General features: G+C 41.7%; 1 protein-coding gene across 2 annotated transcripts in view; it reads left to right on the forward strand.

Annotated features, from left to right (window-relative positions):
* The window catches only part of cars1 (cysteinyl-tRNA synthetase 1), a 118335-nt gene extending 99939 nt beyond the window's left edge, over nt 1-18396 (forward strand). For both annotated transcript variants that reach the window (XM_028796020.1, XM_051923454.1), the window contains 4 exons: nt 1069-1136; nt 13008-13067; nt 13500-13583; nt 18071-18396. In XM_028796020.1, the coding sequence (XP_028651853.1) occupies nt 1069-1136; nt 13008-13067; nt 13500-13583; nt 18071-18205 (347 nt within the window). In that variant the 3' untranslated portion in view covers nt 18206-18396. The remainder of the gene's footprint in view (nt 1-1068; nt 1137-13007; nt 13068-13499; nt 13584-18070) is intronic.
* Nucleotides 18397-18794: the final 398 nt, after the last annotated feature.

Raw genomic sequence — 18794 nt, forward strand, 5'->3', positions numbered from 1 at the left:
GGAGGAAAGTTGAGCACTGTTTTCAAAATGTGTTTGTAGAAGAATTCAAATTTGTATTATTGTTATTAGCACACTAAACAAACAAAATAAAATTTGTTAATAAATATCAAAATAAAGTACATTTGAATTAAGAACACAAATAACCAACATAATACAGTTTTAGTTTTCTTCATTTTCTTGTGTGTTGTTACAGACAGCACAACCTTTATGAATAACGCACTGGAAACATATCAGCTCAAAATGTTTTTTTGTCCAGAATTCTAACTTTGATGGACAGGTCCTTTGGAGTGGTCCACCAATGGTGCTGGGCAGTTCCAGAAATTGAGGTCTGGGCCATAAATAGAAATAACTCCCTACAGAGATCTCTAGTTAGTTCCAATAAAAGCTGCCATCATGTTGGTGCAATGGGGCAACAGCAGAGAAAAAGTTCTTTTCAGAAGCCATACACTGGGCCATACACGTCTCTTACTGTGGAAATGGTTGGAAGAGACATGGCTGGTTTGATGTTAGGGTGCTGGTGAACTGGCCCAGTGTTAATAAGCACGTCAGACCCTCTTCAAATACCTTGTATGTTTAAATGTATTTGGCTAATAAAGTGGTCCTGTTCACCCCTGATGTTTTCCTTTCAAAGCGGGTGCCTCGCCAGGTGGTGATGGTAGTAATAATAGAAGTAGCAGCAGTTGGATGGATGGATGGATGGATGGATGGATGGATGGATAGATAGATAGATAGAAAAGGCACTATATAACAATAGAGTACTGTCAAATTCTTACATAGATAGATATCAGTTTACATATCTTTACTGTAGAGGTAAGTTTGGCTATTTACAGAAGTTTGACAAATAATAAATATTCTTGTATTATAACAAACACATAAAGAATGCCTTAAAAGAAAGAAAAGTTCTGACTTCACAGTTCAATCATATTAGTTATATTTGCTGTCATGACTCATTCACATCCCAAATTTCTTCAGAAAGCTCTGCAGACTGACAGTGCAGCTTCTATTTGTTTGTGGTGAGTAAATACATTTTTTATAAGCTGTCAAGTATTTTATCCCATCTCTTTACAGGACTGCCCACAGTTGTGAAATTAGTTGATCGTGAGACACTCCTAAAGGAGAGAGATGAAAAGAAGAAGGTGCGTATGCCACGCCTTTCATTAAAGTTATCAAAAGCAGGGCCTGGCCCTTAGATTGCACTTACCTATTGTCCTTAGAGATACTCCATTGAGAAACTTCCTTCTGTGCGGTAAGCTGATCCCTTCTTTTCTTGCTAAAACCAAACAGAGGAGAGGTGGGAAACACAAAGGAAAAGAATGTGATTAGCAGACAGATATTAAAAATGAATGGGAGCCTTTTTGTCGCTCTAATGCCTCGTCGTTGTCCGTCTCTTTGTCGAGGAGACACTTGGGAGGATTCTTCTTCCACCCATTCATTGCTTAGGCTGGGTTGGGTTTCACACTGATGATAGCGTGGAGCCCATCCTGTTTGAATTGTGTGGCTTTAAGAAGTACAGCAGAGCAGCTGTGGCTGTTAGGGTGGGCATTAGAGGAAAGAGTCATTTAGTATTTGCTAAAGCTAAAATCAAGCAAAATGACACCTTTTATCGGCTAACTAAAAAGATTGCAATATGCAAGCTTTCGAGGCAACTCAGGCCCCTTCTTCAGGCAAGATGTAATCAATTGATTCCATCTTGCCTGAAGAAGGGGCCTGAGTTGCCTCGAAAGCTTGCATATTGTAATCTTTTTAGTTAGCCAATAAAAGTTGTCATTTTGCTTGGCTTTTCTCTACATTCATAATGGCTAACACGGTACAACACCCTAGTATTAAAGCTAAAATATTATTTATTGATTGAGTTTCTGGTTATGCACCAGCTATTTCAACAGTTCACACTTTTATTTTTTATAAGAACACAACTGAAACGAATGTCACTAACTATAGCAAGTGCAGCAGTATGCTTCAGAAACAATCCATACATCTAAATCTTTTTCTCCTTTTGTCAGGTACTGCCGATGTGCATTTTGCCCATTGATTTTTTTTTTTTTGGATTTGAGGAGTAAATTTGCTGACATTTTCCCAATGTCTCATGTTTTTTCTTATTTATTATTATTTATAACACACTGGTGAGGCCTCATCTGGAGTACTGGGTGCAGTGTTGGTCTCCAGGCTACAAAAAGGACACAGCAGCACTAGAAAAGGTCCAGAGAAGAGCGACTAAGCTGAGTCCAGGGCTACAGGGGATGAGTTATGAGGAAAGATTAAAAGATCAAAAGGAGATTAACAGGAGACATGACAATTAAAAATTATAAAAGGAATTAGTCCAGTGGATGGTGACTGTTGACTTTAAAATGAGTTCATCAAGAACACGGGGACACAGTTGGAAACTTGTTAAGGGTAAATTTCACACAAACATTAGAGTGTTTTCCTTACACAGAGAATCATGTGGAATAAGTGACCAAGTAGTGTGGTAGACAGGAGGACTTTAGGGATTTTCAAAACTCGACTTGATGTTGTTTGGAAGAATTAAGTGGATAGGACTGGCTAGCTTTGTTGGGCTGAATGGCCTCTTCTTGTCCAGATTGCTTTAATGTTCCAACGAATCATCACAGAGGGACTTAGACAGCAGACAAGCTTGGGAAGATTTGTTGCAGATGAAATTACACGTAAGTATTACACATTGGAAGCAAAATGAAAGGTTTGAATACACAATGGGTGGTCTGAAAATTGAGAGTACACCTTATGAGAAGGGCTTAGAAGTCGTAGTGGACTCTAAGCTATTGACTTCCCGACAGTGTTCAGAAGCCATTAAGAAGGCTAACAGAATGTCAGGTTATATAGCGCCTTGATGTGTGGAGTACAAGTCACAGGAGGTTCTGCTCAAGCTTTACTACACACTGGTGAGGCCTCATCTGGAGTACTGGGTACAGTTTTGGTCTCCAGGCTACAAAAAGGACACAGCAGCACTAGAGAAGGTCCAGAGAAGAGCAACTAGGCTGAGTTCAGGGCTACAGGGGATGAGTTATGAGGAAAGATAAAAGATCAAAAGGAGATTAACAGGAGACATGACAATTAATTATTATAAAAGGAATTAGTGCAGTGGACGGAGACTGTTGACTTTAAAATGAGTTTATCAAGAACACGGGGACACAGTTGGAAACTTGTTAAGGGTAAATTTCACACAAACATTAGAGTGTTTTCCTTACACAGAGAATCACGTGGAATAAGTGACCAAGTAGTGTGGTAGACAGGAGGACTTTAGGGATTTTCAAAACTCGACTTGATGTTGTTTGGAAGAATTAAGTGGATAGGACTGGCTAGCTTTGTTGGGCTGAATGGCCTCTTCTTGTCCAGATTGCTTTAATGTTCCAACGAATCATCACAGAGGGACTTAGACAGCAGACAAGCTTGGGAAGATTTGTGGCAGATGAAATTACACGTAAGTATTACACATTGGAAGCAAAATGAAAGGTTTGAATACACAATGGGTGGTCTGAAAATTGAGAGTACACCTTATGAGAAGGGCTTAGAAGTCGTAGTGGACTCTAAGCTATTGACTTCCCGACAGTGTTCAGAAGCCATTAAGAAGGCTAACAGAATGTCAGGTTATATAGCGCCTTGATGTGTGGAGTACAAGTCACAGGAGGTTCTGCTCAAGCTTTACTACACACTGGTGAGGCCTCATCTGGAGTACTGGGTACAGTTTTGGTCTCCAGGCTACAAAAAGGACACAGCAGCACTAGAGAAGGTCCAGAGAAGAGCAACTAGGCTGAGTTCAGGGCTACAGGGGATGAGTTATGAGGAAAGATAAAAGATCAAAAGGAGATTAACAGGAGACATGACAATTAATTATTATAAAAGGAATTAGTGCAGTGGACGGAGACTGTTGACTTTAAAATGAGTTTATCAAGAACACGGGGACACAGTTGGAAACTTGTTAAGGGTAAATTTCACACAAACATTAGAGTGTTTTCCTTACACAGAGAATCACGTGGAATAAGTGACCAAGTAGTGTGGTAGACAGGAGGACTTTAGGGATTTTCAAAACTCGACTTGATGTTGTTTGGAAGAATTAAGTGGATAGGACTGGCTAGCTTTGTTGGGCTGAATGGCCTCTTCTTGTCCAGATTGCTTTAATGTTCCAACGAATCATCACAGAGGGACTTAGACAGCAGACAAGCTTGGGAAGATTTGTGGCAGATGAAATTACACGTAAGTATTACACATTGGAAGCAAAATGAAAGGTTTGAATACACAATGGGTGGTCTGAAAATTGAGAGTACACCTTATGAGAAGGGCTTAGAAGTCGTAGTGGACTCTAAGCTATTGACTTCCCGACAGTGTTCAGAAGCCATTAAGAAGGCTAACAGAATGTCAGGTTATATAGCGCCTTGATGTGTGGAGTACAAGTCACAGGAGGTTCTGCTCAAGCTTTACTACACACTGGTGAGGCCTCATCTGGAGTACTGGGTACAGTTTTGGTCTCCAGGCTACAAAAAGGACACAGCAGCACTAGAGAAGGTCCAGAGAAGAGCAACTAGGCTGAGTTCAGGGCTACAGGGGATGAGTTATGAGGAAAGATAAAAGATCAAAAGGAGATTAACAGGAGACATGACAATTAATTATTATAAAAGGAATTAGTGCAGTGGACGGAGACTGTTGACTTTAAAATGAGTTTATCAAGAACACGGGGACACAGTTGGAAACTTGTTAAGGGGAAATTTCACACAAATATTAGGAAGTTTACCTTCACACAGAAAACCACAGACATGTGGAATAAGCGATCAAGTAGTGTGGTAGACAGTAGGACTTTTGGGACTTTCAAACCTTGACTTTATGTTATTTTAGAAGAATGAAGCAGACAAGACTGCTAAGATTTATTGAGTGAAATTACCTGTTCTCGTGTAGATTGTTCTAATGTCAACATCCATGAAAAAAAAATCAGGTGTTACTAGTGTCACGTAATCTACATGACGTCATCCGGTCATATGCTCACAATGTCCCAAGCACATGGATTTGTACAAAAATATTTTTAAATAAACCTCTTCTGGGAAAGTGCTCTTGTGAACTGATTAGGAACACGTTCAGACACAAATGGGCATTTGAACTGAAGACCTGCCTCCCACCTCATTTATTGGTCAGGGGTCCAGCACAGCTTATTTATTGGCTAATATTCTGCTTCATGTGATATCAACAAGTACAAATAAAGGTTAAAAGTTAAAGAAAAGCCAATTAAACATTATCAGAGAGACAAGAGAGGAGACCATTCAGTCCATGAAGCTCAGATATTTAGCTAATAACTAAGCTGTTCTAAGGACGAGAATTCAAATCAAAGATGCCTCAGTGAGCAGAAAGTCAGTTCACCTGTGCAGCTTCACAAACCACCACTTAATAACCCCAAAGTACTCCATTTGTGTCCATCAATGTTAATGTAACAACGAGAGGCGGGTCTGCAATTCAAATACTTGTTCGCATTTTAGTGTGTTCTGGTTTTGTTCTTTGGAGTGTTTTGCAGAAGTGGTTTATTTAACAATATTTTAGCAAACATACATGTGTTTGGAGTGTTGCGATCATATGACCAGATAACTTGCCTGTGATAACACTCATTTTGGGGGTCTCTGGCAGTGTGTGGGTTTTAAATAAAAAAACAGTGCCTCTCAGGTTCAGTGGGAGCAACTGCGGAGTGTTCAGTGTGGAGGTGAGCTGATCGCTTGGTCAGCTGTTCCACATCGGCACTCCGCAGATAGTCATTAGGAAGGCGCATCCACTGGAGTATCATAGAGAGCCTGAGTAGATCGGGAAAATAAGACAGAAAGAACGAACAAACAAGAAATGAAAAGATGGTGGTTAGGGGAAAAAATAAGGAACAGAGGAGGTGAGGCGGGATCATGGCTGAGCTGATGCTGTGGAGTGAGGACACAGGGTGGGTGATGGCTCCGGGTGGAGCGAGCAAACGGCGCTCATGGGGCAAGGGTCACTCTTCCTGAGCGCCCAAGGAGCAGAATGACCAGTCACAATCCCACAGAATGCCAAGGGATGGCTGTGGGAGAAGGGAGCAGGGCTCGCAGGATACCCCACCGAACAGCGGTGGCACAAGTTAGTCAGAAGGTGGACTGACCAGAGGAGGGTAGAGCAGCAGGGATGTGATTTTAAATGGAGCCACCAAAGCTTATAAGTGATTTTAAAGGTACAACTCCAAACTGTTTTAACCTTGCATTTTAGTGCATTTATGGGATTATCTGTTACTCATTTTAACCTCCACAAATGCACTGATTTTATTTGGGACTAGACATTAAGCCTGTTACAATAACGGGCGCTAGAACAGTAGTGCATAAACATTAGTAGGAACAGTCTATATTAAATGGCAAGGGACCTTGACCTCATTCTGTTTCTCTGCGTCACTGTATTGTGTGCCTTTAATTTTCTCTCGCAGTAATACTGGCTTTGATGTCCGTAATATGCGTTTAATTTTCTGTCACAACAGTGGGCAATCAGCAGAGTCTCCCCAGCAACTGATGTACTGTGTGGCGTGCAGCTGATAATCGTGCCTGTGGCGTCTCTCCAGCAAGTATTGTGCAGTTCCCCAGCAAGTATTTTAATGTGTGCTGGCGTGCAGCTGATTATTGTATGTGTGGCGTCTCCCCAGCAACGGATTTTATGTGTGCGAAAATAAATGTACTTTTAAAAGTCATATTGTAATATCATGAAAATTTGTATATTTAGGAAAACCCCTTCAACGACTGACACTTTACACTTTACTGGGCCAAGCTTCTTAATTGTAAATCTGACATCGTCGGAGTGAACACTTGCACAGCAACAATCACTAATCCCACCTCTTTGGGGGAGCTGGTCTCTGCGTCTCAGTACCCAATTGGTTTTTTCGTGCCTTATGTTTTAGGTCTTACCTCATTTACCGAAATCCGATTGGATCAGCCGCGCGATATTTTATAGGTCCCGCCCTCTCTGTCTTGTGTGACGCGTCAGGCGGCCTTTGAAGCATCTGCTAGAGGCCGGTGACTCTGCCACTCATTCCGCCCTTCCCTGTACTTCCGCCTTGTCCGTAATATGCATTTAATTTTCTGTCCCAACAGTGGGCAATCAGCAGAGTCTCCCCAGGAACTGATATAATGTGTGGCGTGCAGCTGATAATCGTGGCTGTAGTGTCTCTCCAGCAAGTACTGTGCAGTTCCCCAGCAAGTATTTGAATCTGTGCTGGCGTGCAACTGATTATTGTATGTGTGGCGTCTCCCCAGCAATGGATTTTATGTGCGCGACCACGACTACCCAATCAGCACTCTCCCCAGCAATGATGTGCTTTATTAAAGAGTGCCCCGCGCATGCGCACTTCACCAGAAGACACACACACGGACACATGGACGAAAAACAGGGGTTTTATTAAAGAGGATTATTTATTTGGAAAGATTGCACTGTACATTTTGAACATTTTGTTTAAAAATATACGCTCTTTGCTCCATCTCTTGCTGTGTGTGTGTGTGTCCTCATTGCCCAGTCCATCCTTCTGTTGCCCCCGGTGGAAGAGGAGTATGCCAGCTGTGGGAAACCCAGTCATCACATTGGTGTGTGTGTGTGGATTATGAAACACGACTTTTTCATGGACATTTCTGATACAGTTTGTTGTTGTCAAGTATTCATCAGCATAGATGAGGAGACTTCGTGCCAGCAAAGCAGCGGGTCCAGATGGAGTATCGCCACGACTGCTGAAGGTCTGTGCATCGGAGCTGGGGAGTCCTCTACAGTGCATCTTCAACCTGAGCCTGGAACAGGGCAGAGTCCCGAGGCTTTGGAAAACATCTTGCATCACCCCAGTCCCAAAGGTATCACGTCCTAGTGAACGGAATGACTTCCGGCCTGTTGCTCTGACATCACATGTGATGAAGTCCATGGAGAGGCTGCTGTTTCACCACCTGAGACCACAGGTTCAACACGCCCTCAACCCTCTGCAGTTTGCATATCAGGAGAAGGTGGGAGCAGAGGATGCCATCATCTATATGCTACACCGATCCCTCTACCACTTGGACAGAGGCAGTGGTGCTGTAAGAATTATGTTCCTGGCCTTGTCTAGCACCTTCAAACCAACCTCTCCTCTGCTCCTTAGGGACAAGCTGACAGAGATGGGAGTAGATTCATACCTGGTGGCATGGATCGTGGACTATCTTACAGACAGACCTCAGTATGTGCATCTTGGGAACTACACATCTGACATTGTGGTCAGCAACACAGGAGCGCCACAGGGGACTGTACTTTCTCCGGTCCTGTTCAGCCTATCTATCTATCTATCTATCTATCTATCTATCTATCTATCTATCTATCTATCTATCTATCTATCTATCTATCTATCTATCTATCTATCTATCTATCTATCTATCTATCTATCTATCTATCTATCTATCTATCTATCTATCTATCTATCTATCTATCTATCTATCTATCTATCTATCTGAAGCTTTGTTATCTCCATTCTGCATGAAACTCGAGATTAAACATTTTCCTTCGCCATTACTATAAACTACATGGGGTCAAACATTCTTTTCAGCACAAGTTACGATTTAAAGTGCAGGTGAAGTGTTTATATTATAGTACACAAATTGTAACAAGTGCCTCATGTTTTATAATATCTAACTCTAATGCGGTGTACCAAATATCTGTGCTGTTTCTGTAACGCTATCTCTAACTGACTAAGTGAGAACTTACAGTCTTGTTGGCTGTGTGAAAGACGTGATGGGGGAGTGTCCATACAGTCAAGGGTACAAAGGGGTGGAGTCTAGCCAGAGGCACGGGAGGCGTGAGTATTTAGTCTGTGATGACAACTTCAGCACATCCAGGTGACCTCAAATCTGCCATCTTTGTCAAGGGATACAGTGCGGAGAGTGGGCTTCAGTGGTGCCTGAAGACGTGTACTGGTAGGCCATTCAAGCGGTGTTTATCACTGTTGAAAATGGTCTCTACTATCCTTTCCATTCTTCATCAATCTTAAATCGAAATATTATTCTACTGGGACATTTGTAAGAACTAAAATCATTTAAAACTGTGTTTGCTGCACTTTTGTTTGTTTCTTTTTATTATTATTTTTGAATTAATCATCAGGGGTAATGTATGTTTCTATTTGGATTAATGTCTTGGTTGGGTCCGTAAATAGTTAAATGTATTAGAATTATTTTTCTATCTTCTGATATGGATGTGGACAAATTTGTTGCCCTCCCCATTATAGCTCATTGAAAAAGTACTGTGTGTCTCATCAAAGTGATGAAATGAAAAGCAATTGTCCCCTGTGTACCTGCATGCTGTAGATGTGGCATCAAGAAAAGCAACACAAGTGTGACAAGGCATCAAGTATTGCTTATTCTACACAGGTCTTCCAAAATGACCTGGACACTTTCGTTGTGGCCCCTAGAAAAGATCCTAAATTATTGAATTGGAGTGATTTTTCAAACTACAAGTTTTCTTGAATTTGTGTCCCACACGTCTCCAGTCGTGCAGTCAATCATTCAGCTTCTTTAAATTGAGACAAGCCATCAGTCTGCTGTTGGATGTCATCGTGTATCCCACACTGAACATGGACCAGAGAAAGCAAAGCAGAGAGTTGTCAGAGGAGATCAGAAAGAAAATGACGGCTAAGCATGTGAAAGGCAAAGGCTAGAAGATCATCTCCAAGCAGCCTGATGTTCTTGTGACAACAGTTAAGACGTTTAAGGTCCATAGGACTGTAGCCAACCTCCCTGGACGTGGTCGCAGGAGGAAAATCGACCTCAGAATGGGCAGAAGGATAAGTTAGAAAAGCTAAGGACGACTTCCAAAGCGATACAAGCTGAACTTCAAGGTCGAGGTCCATCAGATCAAACCATCCATCTCTTTTTGAGTGACAGTGGGCTCCATGAAAAAACACTCAGGAGGACTCCACTGTTGAAAGAAAATCATACAAAAGCCAGACTAGAATTTGCTAAAATGCTCCTTGACAAACCACAGTGCTCCTGGGAGAATGTCCTTTGGACAGATGAGACAAAACTGGAGCTTATTGGCAAGTCACATCAGCTCTGTGTCCGCAGACGAAAAAATGAAGCTTTGAAAGAAAAGGACACCAGACCAACAGTGAAACATGGCGGAAGCTCGTTGATGTTGTGGGGCTGCATTGCTGCCTTGAGTCTGCAGGGAAAAATGAAATCTCAAGATTATCAAAACATTCTGGAGTGAAATGTCCTGCCAGTGTCAGAAAGCGCTCTGTCAGTCGTAGGTCATGGATTCTCCAACAGGATAAGGAGCTAAAACCCACAACAAAAAGACCCAAGAATGGCGAAGAACAAAACACTGGACTATTCTGAAGGGGCCTGACACTGCTGGAGCAGTTTGCTCAGGATGAGTGGGCCGAACAACCTGTGGACAGGAAAAGAAGTCTCGTGAAGACCTTGAGGAATTAGTTGTGTGCAGTGATTGCAAACTCTAAAGGTTGTGCAACAAAATCTGAGGTTAAGGGTCCCATCATTTTTGTCCACACCGTTTTCATTTATGCTATTATTTGAAATATTCTGTTGAATCAAAACTCTAAAGCAAACTCTGATTTGCATTAAATACAAAATAACCAAGGATGGGGGGGCATTATGTTTGTCAGTTTCAAGTTGTTTCAGAGATAGACAGATGGACAGATACAGTAGATAGATAGATAGACAGACATTGTTTGTCCCCAGTGGGCAGTCTGGCTTTTTACAGAAGCTATTTAAACAAACAGAGATAAGTAAGTAATTAAATATACACACACACTTTGATCTAAACACACATTTGAATGACTATAAAGCAAGAAAATTCAAAAGAAAGAAAAATTCTGGGTTCTTCTTTTTCCATGCAGGTGTACCAGAACATTTGTCAGTGTCTGTATATATAGTCCTTGTCATTTACTGTCTTTTGTGTTATTTACTGTGAGGGACCACTTGGAAGTAGCGTTGGTCAGCCATTTCTCCAGTTATTATTGCTGCTGCTCTAAGGGTGGTAGTGTATAATCATTGTGATATTGCAAAATTATTCACAGTAGAGGTGTCTTGTCTCGGTATTAAATAAATTCTAAAGATGTTCGCTCTTCCAAAAACTTGATACAAATCCATTTCTAGTTGTGTAAGCAGAGGTCATGTGTTTCACCAGTGGGGTGCAAGGACTGGGAAGGAAATGTCAGTCGAGTTGCTGCTTCTCATTCAGATCTTTGTTAGAAGTGTACGTGGACATTGTTAAATAAATCTCTTCTCGAAAGTCTTGTGGACATCAAATATAAATGCACAGTTGGCATCTCCTCAATTTGCTCAACTCTTAACTTTAATTCCACCTCCCTTGCGTATTTCACTTTCTCCTTCTCCTGATATTTTTTTTTTTGACTGAGCTCAAGCTGATTGGTCAAAGGTCAGATCTGCTGGCAATCATCTCCGAGCTTCTGGAATCTTGTCGGGTGACTTCAGAGGAATGTGCTGTCCCATCTCTTTAGTGACAACTGCTATATACTTGGTTACTGACATTACATCTTAGACATGCCATCCGTTTCATGCAAGTCCTATCTTGCTGCCAGTTTGTTTTTGCCTTGTGTTGTTATTTCAGTAGAACAGCTCTGACTTGAGTGTTGTTTTCTTTCATGGGAATTTTTTTTTCTTTCATCCAAATGACTTTAAAAGTAGAGTGAATCGTTCATTAGCAGGTAAATATAATTTAAACATTTTGAGTCTCCTGAGGGAGAAGTTTGTTCAGCATATGGCATAAAGAGACATGTTGCAAATGCCAGGTGTCAGGTCAGGATGGGTTGGGAAGCATGCACTGGTACACCACACAACACGAAACAGCTCGGGATCCTGATTGTCAACCCCCAAGGCAGACGCACAATCTAGTCCCACCCTCTGGAAATGACTGTCTATCTGCCACAGCCAGGTGTTATGTGAGCATCCCCTTGGCCCTGGTCCAGCCCCTGTGGTCCTCAACAATGAGGATCCTGTGAGCCAAGGAATTGTGCCACATGACCGTAGTGCCATAACTGACGCTCCCTCACAATGCAGGTAATGTGCCTCATTCGGGACTCCATGAGCAATTGCTAATTTGACACAAAGTCAAACCAGGGGTACCCAAAAATTCTCTGAAAGGACACAATACAGAAGGAGTCCAGTCTTCATCTCAGGTCACTGGATAGCATCCATGTCTCGCAACCGTATAGCAAGACAGGAAGCACCAGCGCCACACACCCCTTTCCAGCGACCTCATGACCCCCCCATGCTGTCCCATGTGGTGCATTTCCCCGAGGGTGATCTGGCTCATAAGATCCTCATTGTTGGGGACCCAACTGGCTGTATCAGCCCAAGGGGTCGCCCACGTAACAGCTGGCTGCGGCAAAAAGAGGGTCATTTCCGGAGGGTGGGACCTGACCATGTGTCTGCCTGGGGGCTTGCCAACCGGGATCCCGAGCTGTTTCGACATATAGTGGGTGCGGCAACGCACTGTACCAGTGCATGCTCCCCAACTTGACATGACATGATGTTTTGCTCTCTTGGTCACGTTCACGCTCCCCCTGATCTGACATTGCTGTTTTTCAAATAAATTACGATTTTTTTCGTAGGCTTCAGGGATTCTAGTGTTAATGGATAATTGATGCTACTTTTGTATGAGGGACGTTAAAAAAGTTTGCACACTTTTTTTAACTCTATTTATTAAAAATTTCAAAAACCAATGACATCATTTTTCTACACAGTCACCTTCATTTGTGATGCAATTTTCCCAGCGTCGTGCCAAATTTTTAATGCCCAATTACTTCTCGTCCCACCTTCATCATTTCCAACGAAAATACAGAAGTGCAGAAACTTTCTGAACGTCCCTCGTATTTATGTCAATACAAATTGGCATTTTTCTACTTCCACATCTGTAAAATCAAAAGTTATGAAATGCTAATTTTTTTTAATCTAAAATTATGCCATAGTCCATGTTTTAGTGTATAATTAGTCTTCCTCCCTGTTAAGTTGTTTTTTTTTCCCATACAGGTGGAAGAGGAGAAAAGAAGAAAGAAAGAAGAAGCTGCTAAAAAGAAACAAGAACAGGAAGTAAGTGAGAGTTTATCTGTTAAAACACCGCGTTGTGAGAACCTGATTAAAGACCAGACGGCTTTTCTGACTCCTCTGCTAACTTTAACAGCACGTCAACTGATTGATCTATGCCAGCTACGCTGTGCCTTATCTGTTTTGAAAAGGAAAGTCTATCTAATGAAATGCTGTGTCTGTTTGCAATGCACTCTGCTGTTTCAAATTTTTGGTTTAATTCTTTTTTTCACAAAGTTTACTTCCCATTATAGTTTTAACTGATAAAAATGAGAGCCAAACTGCTTTAGGTGGTCTTGGTTGTTTCTCGCTTTCATTGAAAATCCTGTAGCCTGAAGACCATGACACGAGGAGATAAAATAAAGATACAATGTGTGCCAGTTTCTAATACCAAAATAAAATGAACTTTTCAAAATTTTCTTTTTTTTTTCTACACAGATGGCAAAGTTGGCAAAGATGAAAATCCCACCTAGTGAAATGTTCAAATCAGAAAGCGACAAGTATTCCAGCTTTGATGAAAATGTAAGTCGAATGCTGGATGGATGATCTTCATTTTTTTGGGTTTAGTCAGGTGATAATATGCATTGTTTGGTGTTAGTGAGGAGTGCTCTTAACACACACTGTGTCACTGCCATTAAACCTTTTCAGTTTCTACAGTTGGGTTCTCCATTTTTCATGGATTCGAGTATTCGTGGATGGCAATTGCCGAGTTGACATCTCTTAGTCAGACAACTACTTCCACACGAACAAGCCAGGCACAGGACACAGAACACAAATCCAGGACAAAACCTGTAATCATTTAGGGTAGTGGGAACTGTAATCCAAATGAATGGGGTGGCCATAGCTGTGAAAATGATACAGTAACAGTCACACCAAACGATCACAATCCTCCCGACCCTGATGAATACACAATGGGAGGTGTGAAAATCAAAAGTACGCGTTATGAGAGGGATTTAGGAGTCGTAATGGACTCAACGCTATCAACTGCCAGACAGTGTTCAGAAGCCATTAAGAAGGCTAACAGAATGTCAGGTTATATAGCGCCTTGATGTGTGGAGTACAAGTCACAGGAGGTTCTGCTCAAGCTTTATAACACACTGGCGAGGCCTCATCTGGAGTACTTGGTGCAGTTTTGGTCTCCAGGCTACAAAAAAGACACAGCAGCACTAGAAAAGGTCCAGAGAAGAGTGAATAGGCTGAGTCCAGGGCTACAGGGGATGAGTTACGAGGAAAGATTAAAAAAGCTGAGCCTTTACAGTTTAAGAAAAAAAAGATTAAGAGGAGATCTGACTGAAGTGTTTAAAATTATGACGGGAATTAGTCCAGTGGATCGAGACGGTGACTTTAAAATGAGTTCATCAAGAACATGAGGACATAGTTGGAAACTTAAGGGTAAATTTCACTCAAACATTACAAAGTTTTTCTTCACACGGAGAACCACAGATGCTTGGAATAAGTGACCAAGTAGTGTGGTAGACAGGAGGACTTTTGGGACTTTCACAACTGAACTTGATGTGATTTTAGAAGAATTAAGTGGATTGGAATGGAAAGCTTTGCTAGGCTGAATGACCTGTTCTCGTCTAATGTTCTTACAGCTTTCTTTTTAAATCCAGCACCTCATCTTCTTTCTCCCAGCAGCCCAAGAGTGTGAACAGCAGAAGTTGCCTAGTGGCATAGTGATCCCAAGGCTGCTGGGAATTGAAGTCCTTTTCATATAGCGCTGCTACCGAATAAGTTAAAAATAAAAATTCAACTTCCTATCACAATGTTACTTCAATGTAAAAACACGCCGACCCCACAACCAGAAATCTCAGCCTCAACTGATCCTTCTTCATCTGAGGGAGCAGAAACACCAACAGCAAGCAACTAAGCTTGTGTTAAACTTTTTTTTCCCTCCATTTATTTAAGTTTTATATGTGTACTTGTTAAGAGTGTTTAGCAGAATTTTTATTTGTTTTTTGGTTTATAAAATGCATACAAGTATGTAAATGTATAATTTAAAATTTACCTATTAATTACAGATCGATATCTCTTTATCATAACATTAAAGATCTCATTTTTCTCTTTTAAATACTGTACACTAGTTGGATTCACTTACATGAAAAACATTCAAACTTGCTTATTTAAGTGAAAACCCTAATATTCAAAGATTTCATTTTTCGCAAGTGGTATTGACACATAACCCCCACGAATACGGAGACATTGTTGTATTTTTTTGTCTGCTTTGCTTTGTTGCCCTCCCCAACCATAATTTATCGTCTATGGTGGAGCAGCGAAAGGTTTAGATTTGTCCAAAATTTTGATCTCTGGTTTTCAAATGATCTCAGCGTTTTTGGGTCCCCTGATATCGAAAACATCGATATCTCAATGATGGGTGTGTGTCTTCAGTGAACGGCAGAAATTAATTTGTTGACCTTTCTGGGACTGTAGTTTGACTTGGCTGAATGTGTGGCTCCCATCTGTCAGCTTGTAGCAGTTCGGTGCTGCTAAGATTCACACCGTCAAGATGACGGTGATTTATTTATTTTTATAGAGGATCCCAGGGACGCACCCAGCCTTGGCTTGACCCGCACACACTCACAAACAGAGACAAAATGAAGCACACTGGGAACTAACAATTAAAGAATGTAATGAAATTAATTAAATAATACTGTATAAATAATACCACCCCCAGTAGCCCTACAGCGATATTACATTAAACACAAAAACACAACTCCACACAGCAAAGTCCATGGAATATCACACCGCATGTAATGAGAGATGACGCGAGTAAGTCCAGAGATCTGTATGTTGTAAGGGAATGAAAAAACAGTCCTATCGGTAAACACTGTAAGGATGAAGACGGATGGATGGTTCAGGAGCGCTCCTTTTCTTGCGGGGAAGCCAGTGAATCCACAATCAGTCCTCAGCACACCGGTGGACAGAAGACAACCCAAACCCCAACAACGATACAATCCAGGACACAAAAACTAAATACGGCTTAATCAACAGAAGGCAGTCCGACAGGTAAACGAAACACAAAATACAACAACAAAAAACGCCTTTTTTTTTTTTCTTTCGGACACCTGCCCTCCTTTTAAACCCCTCTGACCACCTTTGACCTCAACAGCCCCTGCAGGGACTGCTGGGAGATGCAGTTCTCACTATTAGTAGTACTGCTACAATCCCCACCCCCTGGCTGTGGTGTATGGCCGAACCAAGGCTTGAGGTTTGAGATGTTTACTGTGTCTGCCTTCTTAGTCCCTGGCAATCCCCGCTCTACTGCTTAGGTCACTGGTCCCTTCTTTTGGACAACAGTTGCCAGGCTGATCTTACTGCCACACTTTGGCTAAGTATGTCCCACTGTCACAAAAACGGTGTTTAGCCTTGACATTTATTATCAGTGCACAAGTCTTCATTAAATGAGTGTAGGTTTCGTTAGTGAGTTTTTAAGACTTTTTTTTCTAGAAAGTTGGCTTTTATCGTTCAAGAAGTGGAAGTGTGAAGCTCTTAGATGGATAGATAGATAGATAGATAGATAGAAAGGCACTATATGATAGATAGATAGATACTTTATTAAACCCAAGGGGAAATTCCCATACTTCAGCAGCAGCATACTGATAAAGAACAATATTAACTCTTTCAGGGCTGATGTCGACTTTTGTCAAAAGGAGGAGTTGACGATGGTAATCAACTGTAAACTGTGACAAAACCCACCGTTACGTTTCAGTTGGACTCTCATTGCTAGAAGGAAAGTTAGCTTCATTGGTTTGACTGAGATTTCCTGCGCTCGTGTGAGTAGTAAGGCGCAAACAATGGCAAAAATGGCACTGACATAATGGCAAGAGATCAAAGCGAATGCGAAGCAAACGACATTTTGCTTGTTATCTCTGAACTGAACTATGACTTGCTGGACTCCGATTTTGATACAAGTGACCAAAAACGAATGTGAGGTTCCAGCTTCAGCTGACTGGTCCCCAGCTAGTTGTGGTGCTGACAATGTTCACCAGATAGAACTGCCACTTAACAATGATAAGAGATAGAAACGACATTGCAATGCACCGAGACTGTGATCGCTGCTGCTGCTGCTACCCCAGCCTCGTGAAGACAAGCCTGTCGCCCATTTTTGTCAAACTGGCAGCCACAGCATGCAGCAACAGACGTTTAATGTTGATTTCTGTGTGAAACCATTGCTTTTCAGAAACTATGTTTTTTGGAAAAAATATTCAGCCCTAACAGAGTTAAATTAAAGAGTGATAACAATGCAAGTATAACAGACAGACAATAACTTTGTATAATGTTAACGTTTACCCCCACGGGTGGAATTGAAGAGTCGCATAGTGTGGGGGAGGAATGATCTCCTCAGTCTGTCAGTGGAGCAGGACGGTGACAGCAGTCTGTCGCTGAAGCTGCTCCTCTGTCTGGAGATGATCCTGTTCAGTGGATGCAGTGGATTCTCTATTATTGACAGGAGCCTGCTCAGCGCCCGTCGCTCTGCTACAGATGTCAAACTGTTGACTTTTATTATGGGAAATATTTCATAAATAAAAATCTGATGTGTTTCAAAACAGTTCAGTGAATGCACATATGTGATGCATACATTTTATTACTTGTTATCGTGCGTTTAATTTTTTTTTTAATTCTGATTGATTCATTTGAGCCTTACTGTGTTGGCACTTCCCAACCAGGCCTCACCTATGTGGAGTTTGCACATTCTCCTGTGGTCTACATGGCTTTTCCTTTGGGGGCTCCAGTTGTCCTCCCTGTTCAGAACGTGCATGTGGCAGATAAGCCGGTGAGGGTGTGTACATACGTGACTGGGCCTTGCAGTGGACTGACACCCTACTGAAAGGGTGGGCTCAGGCTCTCACATGACTCTAAATTGCATTAAGTCTGTTTGAAAATGTTATGTCATGGTTGACCTTCATGTGATCTTTGACATTTTGGTGACCACTGAAGTAAAGAATTAAATAAGACAATGCTGAAAAATTACCAGGGATTCATTTTGATATTTATATTTTTTTTTCTAGGGTTTTCCCACCCATGACGCAGAGGGCAAAGAGATAAGCAAGGGTCAAACCAAAAAGCTGAAGAAACTCTATGAAGCTCAGGACAAACTGTACAAGGAGTACCTGGAAATGGTCCAAAATGGTGGAAGTGCTTGAACGCCCCTCCTGAAGAAGATCACTTCAAGTACAGCGGAGCAGATGGCAGGTCCAGAAGAGAGCCGGGCATTCAGACGCTGATCACCTTTTCATGTGACTGTGAACAAAAAATGTGAAGTTATTGTACAGTAACATGGGGCACACATGTCAAGAAGTTTCAAAGAACCCAAAAAAAGGATTTGTTTTCCATACATCTTTGCTCGTCGTATTGATTTCAGTGAGTGCTGTCTGTGACTGCGTAGTCGGAGAGCCGGGTAGCCGATGTTTTTACGGAGTCAGGATGACCGTGCGTGGTGGTCGTCGCACTTTTTTTCTTTTTTAATCTTCTTCCACAACGCAAGGTTTGAATTGACCGGAAGCGTAGGAAGCCTTCACTGTGTGCTCACCACACTGCAGATGTTTTTGATAGCGTATTTAGTAGATGCTTCAGATTTATTTATTTTTTCCAGAAAATACAGAAAGTGATCATCCAGTCCATTAAGCTTGCTTGCTTACCTGAACATCCTCTAGCATCTCGTCACATCGTGACAGTCCCAGTTCTGGCTGAATGACTTGGTGGTTTCCTCAGATTCCTGTCTCTCTTTACATG

The sequence above is a fragment of the Erpetoichthys calabaricus genome, chromosome 2 (genome assembly GCF_900747795.2).
Source record: "Erpetoichthys calabaricus chromosome 2, fErpCal1.3, whole genome shotgun sequence".
In the NCBI taxonomy this organism is placed as follows: domain Eukaryota; kingdom Metazoa; phylum Chordata; class Cladistia; order Polypteriformes; family Polypteridae; genus Erpetoichthys; species Erpetoichthys calabaricus.